The sequence below is a fragment of the Podarcis liolepis genome (assembly GCF_965112155.1).
Source record: "Podarcis liolepis genome assembly, chromosome: 13".
In the NCBI taxonomy this organism is placed as follows: domain Eukaryota; kingdom Metazoa; phylum Chordata; class Lepidosauria; order Squamata; family Lacertidae; genus Podarcis; species Podarcis liolepis.
The window spans coordinates 55,416,162-55,439,717 of NC_139573.1; the positions used below are offsets into that span (position 1 = coordinate 55,416,162).

A 23,556-nucleotide genomic window follows, 5' to 3' on the forward strand; every position below is an offset into this window, starting at 1 on the left:
TTTGAATCCCTGCGACGGGTGAGCTCCCGTTGCTCGGTCCTGCTCCTGCCAACCTAGCAGTACGAAAGTACGTCAAAATGCAAGTAGATAAATAGGTACCGCTCCGAAGGGAAGGTAAACGGCGTTTCCGTGCTCTGCTCTGGTTGGCCAGAAGCGGCTTAGTCATGCTGGCTACATGACCCCAAAGCTGTACGCCGGCTCCCTCGGCCAATAAAGCGAGATGAGCGCCACAACCCCAGAGTCGGTCATGACTGGACCTAATGGTCAGGGGTCCCTTTACCTTTACCTTACTGTACCTTAGACCAGGGCGGTCCAATGCATGGCATGCTGCGATCGAGACCTTTTTTAGAGGCCCTCAGCAACATTTGATGCCTCCTCCAGCAGCCTTTGCGCTGCCTTCCCAAAGCCAGATAAGCAAGGTGCTGGGCTTTGGGAAGGAGACATGAGGCCTCTGACAGGGTCCTAGAATCCTCCAGAAGAAGAAGAGAAGAGTTTGGATTTGATATCCCGCTTTATCACTACCCGAAGGCGTCTCAAAGCGGCTAACATTCTCCTTTCCCTTCCTCCCCCATAACAAACACTCTGTGAGGTGAGTGGGGCTGAGAGACTTCAGAGAAGTGTGACTGGCCCAAGGTCACCCAGCAGCTGCATGTGGAGGAGCGGGGAATTGAACCCGGTTCACCAGATTGCAAGACTACCGCTCTTAACCACTACACCACACTGGCTCTCCCAAAGCTGGGAGCCTGCCATAGCCTCATGCCTCCTTCTCAAAGCCCAGCACCTCACTTAGATTTGGGAAGGCAGCTCCAGGGCTGGGGGGGGGACATCAAATTTTGGCCTCCCCCCCCCCCCGCATGACAAGGCAGTGTGGAACCCATGGCCTACCTGATATTAAAAGTTGTACCATCCTGCCTTTGAGGTTGTAGACCCAAACTGATGTTGGTTGGCTCACCACTTAACTGACAACAGGCTGTATTCATTCAAATTTTCTCTACTTATGAAAAGTTTTTTTAATGTTAATTGGTACAGTTGTCAAGTGTCCTTTGGCTGACTACCTGTCCTGAAGGCAGAGTTTGTTTTTACATGTTAATCTCCCTTTAGGATGCACTTTGTTCAAGCGAGAGCGAAGTCCTTGGCAATGCACTTTCTCCAAAAGAGCCTTATACACCCACCTCTCTATAATTATTAAGAAGAGATGTCATTAATCTTTTGCACTTATGTACAAATCAGAACTGAGGGGGAAAGCAGTCATCATAAACCTGCCTAGAGGTTTATCTGACCCCTCCTTCCAATTAAACACCATAAAAAGCACTCCTTCTTCCAAAGGAAGGAAAGGGGTTTAGAGGTTCTCCTAGAGTTAGTAAGATCCTTGCGCCCAGGGCTGCACCTGCCAAAGTGCTGCTTGGCTCCTCAGGAATAAACGGTTGGAGGGATAGTGCCCCCCACTGGCTGGAGAGCAGGCAGCAGAATTTGAGAGGAAGAACCTGTTATTGACATGGTTTCTGATAGCTAGGAGTTCTCAACTGGGCATCCAAGAAAATACAAGCAAAAGTGGGAAGTCCACTTTGACCTCTAAGCTAAACAATACTAAAAGCACATTGCGCGCAAGGAGGCAATTTTTAGATAGCAGTTTTTTGATCATGAAGAAAAGGGTATTCGTTTTGCCTTTCCTCATTTTGCTATTAGTGTTGATGTGCCATTCAGAAGGGCTTACTGGAAGAGATGGTCTCGGAACTGCAAATGAAACCATCAAGGCAACTAACCACAGTGGCGGCTTCCAGATAGTCACCTTTGATTGGCTCCACGTTCATGTGCCTTTCCTCGTTGCTTTCTGGATCCTGGTGGCTTTCTCAGCTATGATTGGTAAGTAATGATGCTCTGGCACTCCTTGGGGTCATTTGTCTGTTTCAAATGGCATTACTACAGTATTGTTACCCCAATCTCTGAGCAATGAGAAGTTTCACTGGGTAACAGTATGTACGCTGAGTTGGTTTCCTTTCAGTGAGGCCACTGGAGGCTTGCAGTGTTTCTGTGATATAAGGATTATTTGCACATATATACAGATTCAGCATAAGATGGTGGTTTGTAGCATCAACTCAACTCCAACAGATATTGCTCCCCATTGGATTTCATGGGGAACTGCCAATGCCATAGCATTTGATTCTCACGGGGGGGGGGGGATCTGTTTCTCTTTCAGACTAAGTTCCAGTACCTCCCACTTACACCCCCCCCATACTTACTTCAAATCCCCTCCAGTGAGAACAGGTGGGGAAGCAAATCATGCCATCTTATGTCAAACAAAATGTCTCTATCCAGGGCTCTTTATTTCAGCCAGAACTTGCCGGAACTCAGTTCTGGCACCTCTCAGGTAGGCGCCAATTGTCATTATAAGAGAACGAGGGGGCCGTTCATGATGAGTTCTAGCCCCTCTTTTTCTAGAAAAATAGCACTGTCTACAACATACTGCCTTAGACTGCATTACAAAAGAAGATGTTTAACAGACTGACCAGGGCTATTATTTATTATTCTTATTTATTAGATTATATACCACCCTTCATCATAAGATCTCAGCGTGGTTCACAAAATAAAACACAGGATAAAAACAAGAAAATAATTAAAAATAAAACAGCTATTTACTGAACAAACTAGTTTGATCATTTTGACAGTCCTTCTCTTCTGCAAACCCCAATCTTGCAGTTCTGGAAATCACAGGGCTGGCTCACTGTAAATTGCTTTAAACTTTCTAGGAAAGAGGTACAGTATATAAATGTCTTTTTCTTAAAAAATAATAATAATACATGTTCGTGTTGGGACATGAGATGAAAGCTGAGATAGCGTGTTTTCCATTTCCCAAATGCATGTATGAACACTATTTATTTATTTAGACTTCATTTAGCAGCAAAGATAAGGAGCCAAGCATAGCAAATAATGTTGGGCAGGCAACCAGGATCATCAATAGTGCCCTTCTGGTGGTGCCGGAGCTTCCCTGCTTCCCACAGTGGGACTTGTCCATGCATCCACCCACAGCTCTCTCTTTGTCATCCAAGTGCAAAATCCTCACGCACAACCCACAATCCGTATGCCTACAACCCACTGTCTACAACCCTCCCCTCAGGATTTGTGGTCTGGAGAACTAAATCAGCTCTGGCTTTAAATGAGGAAACCTCTAAGGTCTAGGTCTTAAGGTGGGCGAAAACCTGTGTGTACATAACAGGGTTGTACCCCTTCAGGCTGCACAAGGGAGATCCCGGGACTTCCATGGAAAACTCTAGTACTTAGGTTTACTCTAGTGGTATACATTGTTTACTTTAGTAGCATAAATTAATATATACTAATATAGTATATATATGTTTAGTAGTATATATTATGTTTACTCTAGTAGTATATATTTTAAGGCTTTTTTTTTTTTTGGTATAAACTCAAGTCATTATCAGGTAACTTATGTTTCCTGTCTCCTGAATATTCCATAGTTAGCACAATGTTTTTGGGTGGCTCTGTTAGGAGATGAAAATGCCTCTGGTTCTGCCTGCTGCAGGATCTTTTCCCTTCCAGGTGTACCACCTAAATGTATCCCTTTCAATTTGAGAATAATTTCATATGTAATCTGAGGAGTTTTATAGTGAAGGCAGTCATGTCTCGGTCCCATTTTGACATATCCAATATTTTCTTTTCTTTCATGTAAAATAAATACTGTTTTGATGTTTGCAGCTGGAGGAAAGCGTTGTTTCACAGAGCACAGCATTGCTGTTTTGCTTCCCAGTTCCGTGTTCTGAATGCCACAATGTGTGATGGGATAAAATGGAATAATCTGACCAAACGTACTTTGCTATACAGATTTTTAATAGCTTTAACTACAGTGCTACCTCAGTTTAAGAACAGCCCTGTTTACAAATGATTTGGTTTATGAACTCTGCAAAACCAGAAGTAGTGTCCTGGTTTGAGAACTTTACCTCAGTCTAAGAACAGAAGCCGAACGGTGGAAGGGCGCCGGCAGCAAGAGGCCTCATTAGGGAAAGCGCGCCTCAGTTTAAGAAAACATATTTTCAAACAGTAGCTGTTCAATCCTTTTGTGGTCATTAAGTAATCTCATTGAGAGCACAGGACTGAAAAAATCCAATGGAAACTAACTTGTCCAGAGTTTCCATATAAGAGCTGCATGAACTGACAGATTTATTCTTATGCTCAATATATATATTGAAAGTTGCATTTGTTTAAAGGTACATTTTATTTTCAAATTTGCTTGTTTTGTGCATATTCAGGCAATTCCATGTGTTTTTCAGGGGTTGTTTTTACTCTCTCTCTATATTTTTAGAATTATTTTTTATTTGGGGGGGGTATAAGCTCAAGTCATTATCAGGTGTCTCTCCCCCCCCCGCCCCCCACTACCCCCAAAGGGAGGAATGCCGTTCCAGCACCTCCCTTTTCTCAGGTTACCAAACCAATGTGTTAAACAAGTAATCCTTGAGTCTTTTAATCTGTGACAATAGTTATTTCTGAATGCATCAAATTCTTCACAGACAGATGCATATTTCCTGAGGAACTCTCCCCCGTGTCAGGGCATTCCATTTCACTGAAACATGCCATGATGGGGGCATGTTCTCTGATACAATGTGGAGAGAAAACCATGGGGAAACGGCAGTCTTCTGAAAAACACTTGTGCCAAAAAACATTGCAAAAAGTTAGGCGGTCTGTGTTGCTGAATGTTCTCTTGTGTTCTGTAACGAACATTTTCACAACGAAAAGCAAAATGCTTACCTCTTTCATGCCCTTTTGCTGCTATTTGCAACATAGAACTCAAAATGGAAGGGCAAAAGGGACACGGGGTGGTTCTATTTCAAATTAAGCCAGACTCGGGTCCATTGAAAAGAAGTGGGGTCATTTTAGAGCTTCCTAAAAAAAACTGCAAGGCTCACTTGCCCCAGCTCACTTGGCGCACTAGCTTAAACACCATTTGGGTCATCTTCTGGTAACAGCAAAATCTCCACCAAGCCAATGTGATTTGATTTCATGTTCATGTCACTGAGGACAAACTACAGTGGTGCCACGCAAGACGAAAAACCCGCTAGACGAAAGGGTTTTCCGTTTTTCGATGCGCTTTGCAAGACAATTTTCCCTATGGGCTTGCTTCGCAAGATGAAAACGTCTTGCGAGTCTTGCGATTTTTTTCGCTCCCCCCCCCTTTTCTAAGCCGCTAAGCCGCTAATAGCCTTTTAGCCGCTAAGCCTTTAATAGCCGCTAAACCGCTAAACCGCTAATAGCGGTAATCCGCTAAGCCGCTAATAGGGTTGCTTCACAAGACGAAAAAACTGCTAGACAAAGAGACTCGCGGAACGGATTATTTTCGTCTTGCTAGGCACCACTGTAATCTAATGCAGTGTAAGGGAATTGCTGTCCGTCTGATTTAGGTGAGACATTATTGCATAACCAACCCTTTTTGGTTTCATGTTAACGTCGCTGTCTCTAGACAGAGAAGGCCAAATGGGGAACAAATGGCACTGAACCTTCTGGGAGACGCTTTCTTTTTGAGAGCACTATCAGCTGAGAGAATTGGCTTGTTGCCCAAATGGTGCTGGGGAGGAGGCACCGCCATCTAAATGCATGTCAGGGGATCATGGCTGCCTGAACGTGTTGTGAGTGCAAACTCCTTTGACACCATTTTGCTCCAGCTAATTTTTGAAGCTTGTGAGACCAGGTTTTGGTCAGTCTTAGTTGGGAAAAGCCATGTTACTCAATGGAAACCAACTGAACACATTACATTAAGTGCATGGCACCACGAAAAAGGGGAACCTTTAATTTCACCCTCCCTAATGTAGAATACTTACACCTTCTGTTCTGACATCATGTGCTGCACTGGCTAAGTGTAAGGGTGAAAAAAGCCCATTGGTTCCTTTCTGGCCCCTCTGAGTGACAGAACTCAACATTGACTGGTGGTGGAGGACCTCTGCTTTCTCTCAGGTGTGGAGAACTTTTGGTCCTGCATTTGTGGCTGAATGACAAATCTCATTGGCCCCAGCAAACAAGGGCAATGGCAAGGGTGATGTAGTTCAATGATGATGATGATGATGATGATGATGATAATAATACCTTTATTGTCAATGTACAACCTGTGTACAATGAAATTAACCAAGCCTCCCACCCCTCACAAACACTCAGTCTCATTGCACTCTGTGTGCTTGTCGCACAAGACGCCAACTCCAAAGTCAGTTGCACTATATTATTTTCCGTTCAGCAGCCTAACAGCCCACGGATAGAAAATTTTTTTTAGCCTGTTGGTATGACTGGTTATACTTCTATATCTCCTGCCCGAGGGTAGAAGATTAAAGAGGTGGTGGCCGGGGTGTGAATCATCCCTGATAATTTTTCTCGCTCTCCTAAGGCAACGATCCCTTGCGATGTCATCTGGTTCAGCAGCACCTGAAGGCCCAGGGGTTACCCCCCACCTGCTTTTGCTCCTGTTGACATTATATATATATATATATATATATATATATATATATATATATACACACACACACACACACACACACACACACACACACAGGCTTTTCAAAATACAATACAATACAATGACTAATCTAAACTAACAATGTGAAAGAGTGGAAGATCTCTCTTCCAAACCTATCTCTCCAATGATTAATTACTAATTAATTTTGTTCATAAATAGCACCGGCACCAATTACTTTTATTACAGAATCTGGCTTTCTGGCTTTATTTATTTATTGCATTACATACTTATGACTCAATTCCCATTAAATATCCTGAAATGATTTTTTTAAAGGCAGCCCTTTTGCCCAGCACTCCTCTTGTATGAAGCACCTGTGTTAAAAAATAAATATAGCCTGTGCAGGCACTGGGGACAGGGAAGGGAGGAAGGAAGGGAAGGCTATGAGGAACCTCTGTTTCCATGCCTTTCGCATTTCCATGCTCTGCCAAAACTATTTTTAAAAGCCCCAGAATTCCTTAGTTCCTGCTGGCATTTATTGTGCTCAGGGAGCAGAAGGCGACAAAGCTTGGCAGGTGAAGATGACAGCGTGTTTGCGATTAGCAGATGCACGTGGCAAATAATGTCTGTGACAACTGCGCAACTCAAATAGAGTGGTGCCTCGCAAGACGAAATTAATTCGTTCCGCGAGTTTTGCGATTTTTTTCGTCTTGCGAAGCACGGTGTCGGGAAAGTTTTGGAAAAGCTTCAAAAATCACCAAAGTCTTTAAAAACCTCAAAAAAGGCTACCACACCGCGTTCTATGAGTTGCTCCTCGAAGTCAAGTCGCAACTGTATTAACGGTGTTAAGAAAAAGGAAACAAACTTGCAAGACGTTTCCGTCTTGCGAAGCAAGCCCATAGGGAAAATCGTCTTGCGAAGCAGCTCAAAAAACAAAAAACCCTTTCGTCTAGCGAGTTTTTTGTCTTGCGAGGCATTCGTCTTGCGAGGTACCACTGTAAAGGATCCCCCGCAAGCACTGTTACATCTGTCCACTAGGTGGCAGCAGGTGCTGAATGTTGAATGAAAGTGCGACTGAGGAATGCAAGAAGCCTATTGCCCCGACGGAAAAACTCCAAAACCCACGTTCAGGATAGGATGGTGGAATCTGTCAGTTTGGGTTTCTTTTTTCTCAAAACTTAAGATCAGCTCCTCACATTTCCCTACCAGTTTGAATTGAAACTTAGCCCTATTGTGTGGCTATATTATGTATTTTTCAAATCAAACAAACAAGAAATAAAGGTCAGCCCATATGAAAAATACACAAATCCACATTTTGGAAACCAACTGGTACAAAATAGTTTATAAGCATTTGAATTCTCCATAATTCTTCAGCAGGCTGGATGGTAAAAAAAAAATGGGTGAGGAAAATAAAAAATAAATAAAGCGGGATGATGTAGGAGCCATGGATCAATCTTAATTATTTGGACACCACTGAAAATTAATCTCCAGTTTTGCTAACATATAGGCTACCATGTTTTTCTTTATTTCTGCTCTCTGCATAGCTAGAAATCCATGTGTTGAAGGATCTGGGTAATAGCAGCTGGCTGTTGTGTTTTTTAAAAAAGAATCTGAGGTGTGTAACCTGATACCTGTAAATATCTAGCAGAGATTTCCAGAGCAATCCTAACACTGGGAGAAGAGTCATAGAATTTGGGCTACTAAGAGGCAAGAGTTCTTTAAAGTGCAGAACGCCCACATCCTTGGTTAAATCGTGCTTTGCGCATGCGTAGAAGCGCCAAATTGCAACTCGCGCATGTGTATGCACGCTGCTGCGGGTTGCGAACGTGCGTCCTGCACGGATCACATTCGCAACCCGAGCATCCACTGTACAGGCTTGCCTTCAGACAGCTCAAAAGTTGGATAACTGCATACCCCCCCCCAACATTTCTCCAATGATAATAGGGACATCCTAAGGAAAAGGGGGACATTCTGGGATCAAATCAGAAACTAGGACGGCTTCTCTAAATCAGGGACGTCCCTGGAAAATAGGGACACTTGGAGGGTCTGCAAATAGTTTAAAATATTTTCCTAGAAATGCGTTCAAGACAAGAAGCTGCCACTAAGTTTTGAGTATGAACACTCTCCAAGTGCTCCTCTAAACCATGAACTCTGGAGCGGAGTACAACTATCAGGGAATAAATCTTGAGATACAAGGCTCTGGTGAGTAAGACCATTATGGGATTGGCCTCGTGCTCACGTGCCCAGGCATGGATCCCACACATGCTTAGGCTTTTGTTCTTTTATTAGTTGGAGACTTATTCCAGCGTGTGAAGAGGAAGTGCCTGAGCGCAGGGATGCTTGAGCCATTCCTTGGGTCTCAGTTCCTGGCCTTTTTCAGGCTACCTCATGGTCCATATATAGCAACACCCTAGTGGTCCCGGGCCCTAAGGAAGTCAGATTAGCCTCAACCAGAGCCAGGGCCTTTTCAGCACTGGCTCCGGCCTGGTGGAACACTCTGTCTCATGAGACCAGGGCCCTGCGGGATCTGATTTCTTTCCGCAGGGCCGATTGTTGTTCCACCTGGCCTTTGGGCTTGGAATCAATTTGATTCCCTCCCCCTCTTCTTTTTTCCTTTCTCCTCCTGTGATGGAACTCCTATTTGGGGACTTCCCTGGCTTTTTTCTGGCCCACGTAGGACCTGTCTGGAAAGTTAGCCTTGGTGAAGACTTGACGTTTTCATCCCCAAAAAAGTTTTTGATTTGAGTTTCCATAGAAATGAGGCTGTATTTTAATGTTTTAATGTTGTATTTTAATCTTGTTTTTAAGTTGTATTTCAATCAATTTGTTTTTATATCGGGTGTTAGCTGCCCTGACCCCGGTCTAGGCTGGGGAGGGTTGGGTATAAATAAAATTTATTATTATTACTTCCTCATGGCATCCCCCTGGTGGACAAAGCCAGAGGCAAAAGTGTGAAGACCATTGTACAGAAGACTCTATTCCACACAAAAGCACAACTTTGTGCTAGGTGGTCTAGCGTTGACTTTACTGCAGTTCTTCATTTTTTTTAAAAAAAAACGGGCACATTGCTGGGGGACCATTTTGGTGTAACAGGCCTGCTATACTGCTGTGTTTTGCAATCCTGCGCAAGCCATACAACTTGGTAATACTGCAGAGCTGCAGTGCTGCTTGGGTGGGAAGTCATCACTGAAAAGGCTCATTCTTGTGTTGCTGCAGAGGACACATGGAGCAGGGCCTCCGGCGAGGATTGGGCTGGTGTATTGTATAGGTGGGTTCATTGCTGTTATTGACATTCATTTTCTGTCTCTTTATTTTAGGTCTTCTTATGATTTATGTGGAAATTGTTGTGATTTGGTTGTGTACTTTTGGATATTTTTATTGTTTATGCCTACTTTTGTGATGTTTGTAGTTATGTAGCTTTTTGCATACACACCTTGAGCATGGTATGACTATGGAAAGGCGCACACAAATAAAATGATTGATTGCAAGGTCTGGGTCTGTTTCATTATGGAGGAAAGCAGTTCTTGAAGTCTTGGGGTCCTGAGCTGCCATAAGCCTGCATAGGTAAAAACCAACATTTTGAGTTGAGTCTGGAAGCTAATTGGTAGCAAAGCAATTGAATTAGGATTGGTGTGATGTGCTCAGACCATCTCTCCTGGGCGAGCAACTGAGTTCTGCACCGGCTGCAGTTTTCAAACTGTCTTTAAAGATAGTCCCATCTCTCTATATCCAGGATGGATATCTGTATCTATGGAATAGCATCTGAGTATTTTTGCACTCTGAAAAATCAGGTACCAGAACTGTGGAACTGTTTAGAATATCTGATCACCACGTTCTCCAGGCAGTAGTCAAGGCAGATCAAATCTTTACTCCTCACAGCCTCAGACATGAGTCACTTTCTCTGCCCTTCTTCAGCATCAATAAAATAGAAGAGACATGGCAAGTTCTGAGTGCAGAAATGGTAAGAAGCTCTTTAATGAGGAAATATAGATGTGATCTCATCCGAAAGGTGTTATATGCGGATCAACTTCTAACCACATAAACTAGTTGGAAAGCTTTATCACTGCTATTCAGGACTATGTAATTGCTACCAATAACTATCTAAACATATAGAACAAAGGTCAAATGTGCAGAGACTTAAATAGAGAGAGGCCTTAACTACATCTGATCCACGTGTTTTTCCTCCTTGCTTTTTTAAAAAAGCATTTGCAGAGGCTGCAGCCTTGCTCAGCAGACTGATGAGTATGGAGGGGGGGGTGTTGCGTAACTCTTCTGCTGTTTTTTCTGCTTTAAACCCACCCAGACATAGGGGGCGGGGAGATTTTGAACAACAACAAAAAGATCAGAGGTGAAAGGGTTAAGCAGCCTACTGTCATCCTCATGTCAAGAACTAGCCTCCTCAACTGCTTTGGATTAAAATCAGGAAAATGCAAGAGAACAGAGTGTGACATATAGTTTGGGCCTCTAAAGCAGCAGAATTCCTAATCCGGCGTTGCCATCCTTTTTAGGCTTGTGTAGTGCTTTGGGGTTTAACTGAGCTTCAAGAAACAATAGAGATGAAAGGGAAAGTGGGAAAGAGTGTAATTGTCACAACTTCCTGCTTTGACTCTATGTACTTTTCAAGGGAGAGAAAGGTGAGCCCTCTCACTTCCTCATGACCAAGAGGGCGGTGAGCAGACACCTGGGGAAGAGCTCTGTGGAGCCACCGTGCTGAAGGCCCCGTCTCACCAAATATATACTAAGTTTGAGTTCATTCATAGATCCAAAAATTAGAAAGAATCCATAGCTCTCCACCCCCCCATTATTAGGACAGTTAATTCATGTGCACTTCAAAAAAAGGATAGGTGAAGAGAGGTCTGCTCCATTAACATCTGTGAGCTGTTGGGTTTTGTTTTTTAAAAGGGATACAGTTGTTAAAATGCTGTTGTTTCTGAACCCATGTGGTTTCTGTCAGAATTTTTTAATGATGTTTTAATTATTTTCATTGCTTTGAGGACTGTGTGATGGGAGAGCCATGTATAAATTTAAATATAAGTAAAAGTATTTACTGGTTATTATTAACTCTGAGGTCTAATTTAAAGTGTCTTAACTTGTCATTGGCCTTTTTATCTCCGCTAGCTTTCTGGTTCAGTACTTTGACCCTCTTCCTACATGGGAATAGTACAGGGGCCCACCATTTTAGGCACATCCAACTGACATGTGATCACTGACGCACAGGGACTTTTGGACCTGGAAGAAGGCAGGATGGGGGCAGAATGGGGCGGGGAGCTGGGGGGGGGAGTGACAGGGCAGGGTGCGCTTATATGCAGTCCACCAATGTGTGCAAGGGCCAGGAATGGATCCCCTGAGCGAAATGGTTGCTGCCTGTATACAAAAGAAAAAGCTGGATAATAGTAATGGAAGTAACTTTTATGGGTTTCCTGAAAAAGATTTTAGCTGGAGTGGCTGGTTTTAGGGAAGCTCCTTTCTGCATCAGTTATTTTGTACATCTTACATGCTCTCACAAAGCCTATGGCATCTCGGAAGCTTTTCTGTGGCCCATGAAGGACCCCTCAGTATTTGTTGAAAGCATAAAGTTGTTGTTGTTGTTGTTGTTGTTAATAACATTTCTTTTTAGTTTTGGCTGACCACAATGTTGTCTGGTGCTCCATCGCTGACTTGAAGTGATTCTGTTATGTTTCTGGTGAGGAAACCCCCCTCTAAATTGGCAGCCATTTACTTTGCTTTTACATCCATTTTCAGATTGCTTTCGGGGCTTGTGGGAGCAATTGTGTGTTGTTTGGCACGTGGAAGTGCACATTCTTGCTCCTAAACCAGCGCTACACTGAAGTGCTGCTGTTTCTGTGTGTGCAATGCATATTCTTCTTTAGTTCCCTAAATATTCCAACAATGTGGGGTGTTTCTGGACTGTGCTAAAAGTGTGTTTGTACACTTCCTGGAAGCCTGCCCCTTTCCTGCCCACTTTTTAATATTTGTAATTTTTTTGCCATGTGCATAAAGCGGAATGTGCACAAGTTAAATGTCCATAAATTCTGGGTTTACTGTATTACGCCAGACAAATCCTGCACAGTAATCTCTGAACAGTTACGCAGGCAAGCATTTCCAGCTTACGTTAAATTTTCATATGAACGTCAGACTTTAATGTAGGAAGAAGTTCATAACCTTCCAGCCTTTAACACGAGTTTACAGAAGCATATCAGCAGATCCTGCACCTGAAATTGATGGTCTCTGCGTAAGCCAATGCTGCATGTGAGAATTGGCAATGTGTACCCAGCTCCTACAAAACATTTTACAAGTTCTTTATTGGTTTCTGAAACAAAAGCTCCATCACTTTACTGTGCTTTGGGTTGTTCCTGCCTATGCAAAGCCAACATTCATTTTATCTGTCTTATCACTGCAACTTCTGGCTAGGGTCATAGCTGTCAACTTTTCCCTTTTCTTGTGAGGAATCCTATTTGGAATAAGGGAATTTCCCTTTAAAAAAGGGAAATGTTGACAGCTATGGCTAGGATTAAGGCTGGCGCTTTTCTAAATTGGTTGCACAGAATTTCATTAGTTTAAAATAGTATATTGGACTCAGGCTGCTCATCTGAAGGTCTGTACTATTGTCTGGAACTAGGGCTGCCAACTTATTTTCTGGCAAGGTCCTCCTGTGCCTTTATTAGCTTCAAGGCAAGCAGAAATTAAACAGCTGGATGTTTTCCTAATGTGGAGAACTTTGCTTTCCTCTTCTGCTACTGTTACAGAGTGCAGGAGCCCTGCTAGAAAAGAGGACTGCCATTTTTTTTGGTAACATGATTGCGAGAGAACTTCCTTCACAGATATGAACATACAGCCTAGGTATGGAAATAGGTGTTCCCCTTGCTTATAAGACTTGAGCCATGTTTGAATTCCTGAAATGAATAAATTATTATGATCCCTGAACTAGAGAGATTGTTGATTATTTTAACAAGTTGCTCTGAGGAATGGAGGGAACTTTGACACTTCTTCCGATTTGTGATCTATTCCAACTATGAGCCCTTAAAGATAACTGTCTTAAAAGGCCAAAATGCACACACAACTTTCAAACAACCAGTGCTGTCAACAGTACACTGACTCTCTTGCAGTTTCCATTAGGGAATGCCTGTATCTGAACTCTTCTTTCGTGTTCTATGCAGACAAGCTGTCGTCATCTACCCAAGTAAGGATGAGGTGTTTACCGAAAGATTAGGGGGCAATTTCTATTTTTTTAAAAATTCCTGCACTGATCCATTGAAATGTTTTTAATATCCCAGAAAGTATTGCCAATGGATTTTCCCATTGGTAGAGCAGCAGCAGGGAGAAGGCAGATCTGTATAGAGATGGGATCATTAAGATTGCTCTATAATGTGTGTGGGTTCTTCAAGGACAGAAATTTTTTACTATTTTGCTTTTAAAAAAACCAATAATTATGCACCGTTAGAGTGGGATACCCAAATAAATATATATAGGGCTGCATTTTTTGGTCACCTATATGTTCTTTAAATCAGTTTCGGTGTTAAAATAAGCATGTGATCGGAGCAGTAGCAGTCTTCCGCCTCAATCTCCTCCATGAGGCTCACATTTCATTCCCTGCCCCTCTGCCTCACACCTGCCATGCCCTTCTTTCTTCCCTCCACCATCTGTGTAGGTCAGGGGTCTGCAACCCGCGGCTCCGGAGCCGCATGTGGCTCTTTTACACCTTTGCCGCGGCTCCGGGGTGGATACTAGCGAGGGGAGGAGGTGCATTGTGCGCCCCGACACTCGCCACTGTGGCGGGCGCTGTACTGGCTGTGGCATCGCATGGGGGTGGTGCGTGCGTTAGTTACGCACTGTCCCGACGTCACCTTCCCGCCCGCTGTCAGATCGCGGCTCCAGAGATATATTTGTTTTAAATGTCGCAATGGTTTTGCGGCTCCCAGGTTTTTTTTCCTTCAGAAACAGGTCCAAGTGGCTCTTTTTGTCTTAAAGGTTGCAGACCCCTGGTGTAGGTGCTACTCACACTGTTTATCTGATACAAACAGCCATGTTCACTCCTGGAGCTCAGCCGGCAGGATCTTACTGCCCCTTCATATCCTGCACAACGACATTTTCACATGTTTCTGCAAAGCCTGATGGTAAAAATCATGAGAAGATGCTTTTGTCCTGTCAAATTTCACATAACTAATGTTTCTTGTAGGTGTACCCATGTGTGCCGATAATTGGTATTGCACTGCAAGAGACCTTGATTAAGGATTAAATTTAATCAGGTGCAAACACACACACACACACACACACTGGCTCTCCCTACACAGCAGTGGATTCGTAAGATCTGTTCCTTGCATGATGTGGACACGATAAAGGGCTTATCCTCTCTTCCTCTTATCCCACTGATTTTCCTCCCCTGGGGAAACCATTCTTTATCACTCAATCAGTCCAGATGGCAATTTGGGTTTTCCCAGGATTGCTATTTGTTCTAATCTGTCGCTAAAGAGCAGGTTTTCCCTTGGAATGGAGCAGGGCAAGGGGGAAGCTGCTTGGATCTGTGCTTTCTAGGCCCAGCACAAGTGGAAGTGTGGATGAGTCCAAAGTCTCTTCATGATGGCTTTATTGTGCAAATGAACTTGAGAGGGGGCTATAGCCTTGTCAGCATAATGTGGTACAATCAGGGATCCCACAGCCTCTTAAATGATGTGGGAATTAGCGCATTTGGGGATTAAATTACATTTCCTTGAATTTACTTTCATAAGCATCCATAATTAGAAATGGTGGTTCCTCTCTGGTTTTGCATTCTTTCCATCAGAAGCTCTAGTGGACCAGATTAGATAACAAGTGGGCCATTAGTTGTGTCTGCAAACCTTTGATCTGCCCACTCAACTGCAATTGAATGCTCAGCGATTGAGTATGTTCCCCTCTGGCCCTGATCATTCAGGGGATAATGTATTTTAGGGCAGAAGTAAACTCTCCTTTGCTGAAAGTCAGTTTTGCCCTGATAATTTCACATGAGACCATAAAAATTTCATGGCCTTTTTCAAATGCAAACACTCGAGAACCTCAGGGGAGGAACATAATTCTTTCAGGGTAGTTTCTTGCTCCTGGTCTGCGGGCTATTATAAAATTCAATGCAGCAAATGTGGTGGTGGCTCCTGGGCATAGAAGGAGAGGTCAGCCTATGAGTGGCTAAATGAGGTAGTGTCTCTCCAAATCCCAGTTACTGAGGGATAAACATCAGTTCTCAGCATGTCTTGCTTTTGAGCTTCCTGGAAGCATCCGATTGGTTCCTGTTGGAAGCAGGCATTAGACAGGCCATTGGTATGATCTAGCAGGGCTGTTCTTATGTTCTTAGTTTTCTCAGAATTTCAGATTACTTTAGGGCTTATGTTAAGGAATGCCTTCATCTATATGCTCAACCCCTGAGTGCTTATTGGCGCACACTGCCATATACTGAGGGCGTGGGAAAATGCATTTTTATTACCGTATCATAGTCTTCCCCTAGAAAGGTCTGACTTTATCTAGTTTGATCAAATCTTAGGAAGACAGTAAAAATGGTTGTAGAGTTTGAAAATAGGTCAAATCTATGGTTACTAGCCATGATGGAGACTATTCTCTGCCTGCATGTTTGGAGACTAGGTGCTTCTGAATACAAGTTGCTGGAGGCCAGGGGAGGGGAGAGGCTCTTGGGTTCAGGTCTTGCTTACAGGTTTCCCCACAGTCAACTGCTTGGCCACTGTGAGAACAGAAGGCTGGACTAGATGAGCCATGGCTCATGCAGTTGGCTCTTCTTATGTCCTATTTGCAGTGGCGTAGCGTGGGGGTGCAGGGGGGGCCGGCCGCACCGGGCGCAACACCTGGGGGGGGGCGTGCTCGCACTCGCAGCTCTCTGCCCCTACCTGGCTCACTCACTCTCTCTCTCACTGCAGTGCTGGCTGTGCGAATCCAATCCGAGCCACTGGGTCGCCGCCCACTGTGGAGAGGGGGGGGGGTGCCAGGCGTGCGGTGCGGAGAGAGAGTGAGGGACTATCTGGGGGAGGGACAGTGCAGCGGCCGCCCAGCGCAGCGCTGAGCGCGGGAGAGAACCACACCAGACCAGGCAGCAGCAAGAAGAAGCTGGCAGCGGTGGCAGGTTAGGGGTTAGGGAGCGCAAATTACTTGCCTTGCCCCGGGTTAGGGGGCGCAAATTACTTGCCTTGCCCCGGGTTAGGGGGCACAAATTACTTGCCTTGCCCCGGGTTAAGGGGCGCAAATTACTTGCCTTGCCCCAGGTGCTGACAACCCACGCTACGCCACTGCCTATTTGTCGGGGAACACTTCTGAGTAAAAGTCAGTGTTACACAAAGTTCTTCAGTTAGAAAAGAAAGCCAGCAATTCATCACCCATTCATTAAATTGCTCTTTGGGTGTTGAAATTCGATTGGGGAACCTGCTCTGCCACAGATTTCATTTAATGTCCTTTTGCTAGTCAGTCTCTCCAACCTGACAGGACTGTTGAAAGGGGTAGCCCATTCAGGACGAGGAAGGTTTAAATATGAAATGTGTGTGCATGCATGATATCAGGCCCAGCACCCCTACCTGGCAAAATGAGGCAAATGCTGAAGGCCTAGGGGTCCAGAGGACTTGATTTCAGGTGACAATGATTTCCCAGGACTAAATTGGCTTAAAACCAAATATTCCCATTTAGGTTGGGCTGTAAATGAGCTCACCAGCAGGTGACAAAACCAGAGAATATCTGACTTAGGTGGGAGCTCTGGCAACAGTCTTGAATATTTTTCCACCCAGCAAAACTAGCCCTTGATTTAACCTAGAAGCCAAAATTAAAAGTTGAGTTGGGGAAAAGCTAGCCTTTGAGTGGTTGGTAAGTAGTTGGTTTGAATTCATTCCTCCTAGCTGTATGAATGGTTGGGAGTCCAAGACTCATTTTATCATTTTGTATCTTCACCTCAGAATACACCTGAGGCCCAGATCACATGTATACTTTCAAGCAATTTGCTGAAGAGTTGGAAATTGTCCAGTATTAATATAGAGCAGGCAGTTGCTTATTCTCAGTCATAAACTTGGCAATTTCTTTAAAGACAATCTCAGCAATCATAAAGGTGAGAAATGTGGGTATTTTGTTGTGTATTTAACATGAAAGCTGAAATTGCCTGTCACCTGCAAGCCAGATGTGACAGGGACAGTAATATTCTGAGGAACACCAGTTGTGGCAGTCACGAATTTTGTGGTAGAGTATGTGACAGATCCATAAAGGCAAAGGGATCACTTATAGACAGTTTCACTCTCACCTTTTCTTAGTAGTTTTAGTTTTGTCCAGGCACAAGTTAGGAAAGAGGTTCTGGTACATTTTCCTCTCCTTCACTGGGACTCCACATGTAAAAAGTGACACTTGAACACATGGTCTCCACTTTGAGTTTTGTACAAGTTGTCCGCTGCATACACAAAAATGTTGACCAGCATTCATATTGTCACAGTCCGGTTTATGGGCAGTCAAAGTCCTGGCAGAGGACGTTGGGACCGGGGGCAAGACGGCGGGGTGGGAGCAGGGATGGGAGTCCGGAAACCAGGAGTCCAGAAGCCAAGGGTCCAAGGTTCCAGGAAGCAAGGAGTCAAGAAGCCAAATGCAGCAAGGCAGGAAGTATGTTGCTGTGGCAAAGAGCCAAAGGGAAATGCTGACCTTATATCCCTTCCCGGCTCTTGCCACCAGGTGCTGTGAGTTACCAATCGGCCGCACCTGTGCAGCCGTGCCTTGCCTCTTCAGAACAAACTTAGGAAAGCCCCAGTCCTGCGAAGCCCTACCGGTCACAGGGCCTGGCTCCTGCACGCACTCCTGACACATATTGGCAGTCACCCTGTGATTGGATAAAACCTATTACGTTAAGATAAAACTCTTGCAGACACCCAGTCATAGGAAAGATGTGCAATTGTTGTGAGCTTGATCACTACGAAATAGAGGCCAGGAATTTTTAATAAAAGAACCTTAATGGTCTTTTAAAATAACTGGATACATTTTTTCCTGACTGCATGAGATCCAGCTTTCAGAGGGTGACACAGCTCAGAGCTAGTAGGAGAGAACAGAGAAACAGTTTGGAGACGGGTTACAGTTTGAGTTTATTGTGATTGATAGAGGACTTTCTGGTTGTACTTGGGTGGAACTGGGGCACAGCTTGGCTAGGGTTGGCTGTACAGGACTAAGCAGTTTGACACTTACAGAAGTGTCAGAATTTGCCTCCATTCATATCCACATGTATAATTGTAAATAAGGCAAGTATTAATCTCAGGGATGCCATGAAACTCAACTTTTCACTTTTCTTGTGTGGAATCCTATTCGAAATAAGGGAATTTCCCTTAAAAAAGGGGAATCGTTGACAGCTATGCTCAAGTGTCCTTTCATCCACAGGACAGTTGGAAGATAAACAGAAGGTGGGTGACCCCTTGATTTAACAATAATCGCTGTGTTATCTATTAGTTTGTGTAAATCAGTTGTTTGGAATCCATGGCCCACAGTCTAACTTCACGCAGGTCTCTAAATAGTGGGCCTGGGTGTGAGGGAGACCACTGTGGAATCCTGAAAATGTCATCCACTTTTGACTCTGGCTCCACCCTCACACGAGATAAGGAGCACCCTACTGTATAAATAAATAATAGTACTGGAGGAACATGTCTCAGGACAAAGTTCCATAATTGTGATTTTCCAGTAGCTACTACCTAATTTCAGAGGGCATGGTGCATAGATAAGATGATCTCACATTCATAAGAGAGAATGTAGGCCTTTAGATGCCTCCATCCAAACAAGACACCTTTCTAGCCATTTGCATCAAGCTGGATATTGCAACTTTTAGTATGCTATCTATTATGCTAGTCCATTGTCTCAAAAATAATTTCTTATGCAATTATTTTGAAGTTCAGCCTTATTCTTACTGCACAATTTCTTGAGTGAGCTTCTTTTTTATTCATGTTACTATTAGCATTAACTCAGAAGCATCATTAGAATCATAGAATCATAGAATCATAGAGTTGGAAGAGACCACAAGGGCCATCGAGTCCAACCCCCTGCCAAGCAGGAAACACCATCAGAGCACTCCTGACATATGGTTGTCAAGCCTCTGCTTAAAGACCTCCAAAGCAGGAGACTCCACCACACTCCTTGGCAGCAAATTCCACTGTCAAACAGCTCTTACTGTCAGGAAGTTCTTCCTAATGTTTAGGAGGAATCTTCTTTCTTGTAGTTTGGATCCATTGCTCCGTGTCCGCTTCTCTGGAGCAGCAGAAAACAACCTTTCTCCCTCCTCTATGTGACATCCTTTTATATATTGGAACATGGCTATCATATCACCCCTTAACCTCCTCTTCTCCAGGCTAAACATGCCCAGCTCCCTTAGCCGTTCCTCATAAGAGAGAAGAGACAGCCTATAAAATGGTGCCTTGCATTACTTAATGACAGATTGGTTATTATCATAGGGCCACCAAGTAAATAATCATTAGCAGGGGAAATCAATAACTATTGAAACAAGAAAATCCAGTAAGTGCCAAGCATAATATATCACAGCAGGACGTTGAGCCAAGTGACATGTGTGTCATGTGCACAATGTTAGGTAGATACTGGGGAATGTCCATAGTCTTGAGCGTTGTCATACAACAGAAGCAGGCCTCAGAGTACAATGTCCCTTTACGCTGTGCTACTGTAAAGCTTTGGAGAAACAGTTGACGACAACCAGAGACCCTACCTAGTGGTTAGATGCTTACCATGGTAAGCTATTACTTGGTAAAGTTTGTATGTGATTACTGCTTTCTGGCATGTTTTTATCACACATCTGCCTCTGACATCTGGCAAAATTAAGGATTGGTGATGGTGCCAAAATTTAGAACAGAAGGTTTTGGAAACTGAACTTCTCCAGTTTGAGAACATAGTGTACTATCACACACTGGGTCTACACACTATGTTTTCTGGGTTCACCTTGCTATACTCCTGCCACTGAAGAGTGACATTCTCCCTACCCATTCCCCCAGGAAAAGGGAAGACAATGCAAGACGTCTAGCACCAAGGTGAAGGAAGCAGAATACGTCTCTCCCCCTGCCCCTCTGTTATGTACTGAGTTGAATAGGATCCAAACTGCAGCAGTCTGATTGGTCCTAGAACAATAGGATCCAAATTGCAGCAGTCTGATTGGTCCTAGAACAATAGGATTCAGAATGCAGCAGTCTGATTGGTTGGCAGGAACCACCCAATCATGCTCCAGATATAAGTGAATCCACAACCTGATTGGCTTACAGTATAATTCCAGAATTAACCAATCATGTGCAGCCCATTGTGTAAATAATGTCTATAAAGCAGATACTTTGAGGGGACTTCCATTCATTCCTCCTCACCACTATGAGCTGAATAAAGAGCATGAAATCACTTTGCGACTCTGAGTATATTTCACCCTCCTTTACAGCAGTGCCAGTCTATGAGGGAGGTATGGCATAGGAAAGGTGGCCAGCTTAATCAGATGCATATGGCTCACCACTTTACATCTAATTTGACCATTTAAAGCTGCAAAACAAGTTGTAAAATTTTGCCCTCCTCAAGAAAGAGGGGAATAAGCTTTGCTAAACTACCCAGTTTCACAAGTAACATAATGTACTGTTTGTTATATTTTCTCACGGCTTCTAGAAGATACTGTTCTTGAGTTAAAGGTTACCACAGAATATTGAAGGCTGATTGTTTCTTCCCCAACAGCGTTCTTCTTTGGTGTTTTATGCCTTGAATTTATATTTTTATTGATCAGAGTGAAGTGTATTTGCACAGCAATAGTACAAAGTGTACAGCTGAAGTTTGACAGTGGGTGACTGTATATTAGGTGAAAGACTTTTGCCTTTCCTGCTGAGCCACCAGCTGACGGATTCTGTTAGGATTTAGCCATGGATGTATCCAGCTGTAGGAACTACTGGATTCTCTCTGATTCCTGATTATTAATTGGCAATAATCATAAAAAACCTATCTGAGTAGTATTGCTCTGCACACTCCTAGTATAATTCAATACCTGTTGGTTTATTTGTGTGGATATTCTTTATCTGAAAATGTGCGGTCTGATCTGAGAATGAATCCAACATAGTTGACACAGCAATTCCCACATTACTTTCTCTGGCACAAGCTGATCCTGTCCTCAGCTGCCCAGCTGCACTCCTACTAATGACAATGTTTTGTCCAGGCAAATGCAGGGAAAGTATAAATAAGATGCTAGCCTTCTTAGAAAGTGAGCCCTTTTTTAGCACTCTAGTCCTTTTAGAAAGTTGGAAATTATGATTAGAATTGTTGCTGTTGTTGTTTATATCCCAACTTTTGTCCAAGGATTTAAAGGTGATGTATATGGTTCTACCATTCAGCATTTTACCCTCACAACACCGTCTGTGAGGTGGGTTAGATGGTGATCAGTCTATGGTCATCCAGTGAAATTCATGGTTTGGTGGGGAGTTAAACCCTGATTTCCCAGGTCCCAATATAACATTTTAACCACTATATCACACTGGTTCATGCGCTGCATATGATGAGTGGGCACATGCCAGGGTATTTTGGAGAGTTGGTTAGGGGACAGGACTTCAGGCAGAGCAAGTAGATTGAAAGAGAAAATGCTCCATGGACTACAGAGAGTCCTGTCTCATTGAGAGTGAGTTCATTGAGAGTGTCAACCAGCATACAGCTAGGTAGAGGTGATCCAGTTGACATAGTGTAGTTGGATTTTCAAAAAAGCTTTCAGTAATGTACCTTACAAAATATTTAGCAGTACTTAGTATTAGCTTACTAAGCAAGCTAGCGCTTAATGGCGGTCCTAGCCCCGAGCTCCGGGGAAGGACTGCTTCGCAAGTTCGGGTCTTACCTGCTACGGCAAGCGGGGGACCCCTAAAATCCCAGGCGCTGAAGCCTGAGAACAAGGAGACTCGGTGGGCACCTTTGCGCCCCCCGGTACCGTGAAAGCGACACCGGGAGCGAGCGCGGTGCTGAGAGTCGCTACCCAGCCTGCGAAGTGAAGCCGCGTCGCCATTAGCGGAGAGCGCCGATTCCTTCCTGAAAAGAAAATTCGGACTGAATTCCCGTGAGTAAGACTTGAAAAATAACTGGGACCCTCTAAACTTTAAAATTTGAACTAAAAACGGGGGAGATCTAAACAAAGGAAGTCTGCCTCCCCCCGACTGCATGAAAGTGAAAGCAACGGAGCTCTAAACTTGCATCCGTTTAAACCAGCTCTTTAATCAGCTAAACCGGACATTTGGACCTTTGATCTCCCCTCTAGCTAGCAGGGCAGAGGGGAGGTGAATTGGACTAATAATTGCATGATCTATTGGAAGTTAAAAATCTTTGCCGTCTCACCCATCTGAAAGCATGAAACGGTCTGCCTTTTTTTTTAGCACACTGAACTGACTTTTCCCTGTAGAGTGATATCTTGATACAAAGTTCCCACAGTGTCTGGCTACTCTGTAGTATAAGAAGAAATAATACAAACTGGATAACTGTGGCAGTTTAAAGCTACAAGCTTTCTAGCAATATTGATTTGGACTGTGTTAAGCTTTTGTTTTGCATTCTGGACAATCTCCCCTGTCTTTTGTACTTGGAACATTGTTCTATGGCCATTTTGATTTGCTCCCTCTAGAGGATAAAGTAAAGTTTGCCACAGCTTGACAGTGGAACTTTCCAAGGGAGAAAATTCCCGTGGGAAGTGACCTTGACATGAGTGGCCCACAAGAAGAGATAGTCACAAGAGCTAAGACCAAGCACCATCAGCAACAACAACAGCTGCAGCAACAACAGGCAAAGAAAAGAGGATCAATTTCAGGCCCAACAACTGGAGCAGCAGGAACAACAGGACAAGATAAAGGGACAGCCGTCTCTATGGAAGCTGTGACAGATGCGCTGCTTAAGATCAACCAAACTTTGGAGTCTTTAACAAAACAGACCTCAGAGAACACACTAAAATTAGCAGAAATTTCAGTAAGATTAAACCAGAATACAGAATCTATAAATAAACTGGTGGAGGAAAATGCCACTACGCGTCAAATTGCGGAAGATGCCAAGGCTACGGCGGGAGAGACACAGGAGAAATTAGAGCCGATTGCCAAGAAGGTCTATGAGCATGACTCAACTTTGGCCTTGTGGGACTTACAGAGGAA

At 43.8% G+C, this 23,556-nt stretch overlaps 1 protein-coding gene across 1 annotated transcript in view; it reads left to right on the forward strand.

Moving 5' to 3' along the window:
- Positions 1-1,338: 1,338 nt before the first annotated feature.
- SLC9A3 (solute carrier family 9 member A3) overlaps positions 1,339-23,556 on the forward strand; it is a gene marked incomplete at its 3' end in the record, with an annotated part of 113,117 nt that continues 90,899 nt past the window's right edge. The window contains exon 1 of the mRNA XM_083473198.1: positions 1,339-1,863. Coding sequence (XP_083329324.1) covers positions 1,641-1,863 — 223 coding nt within the window. The 5' untranslated portion in view covers positions 1,339-1,640. The remainder of the gene's footprint in view (positions 1,864-23,556) is intronic.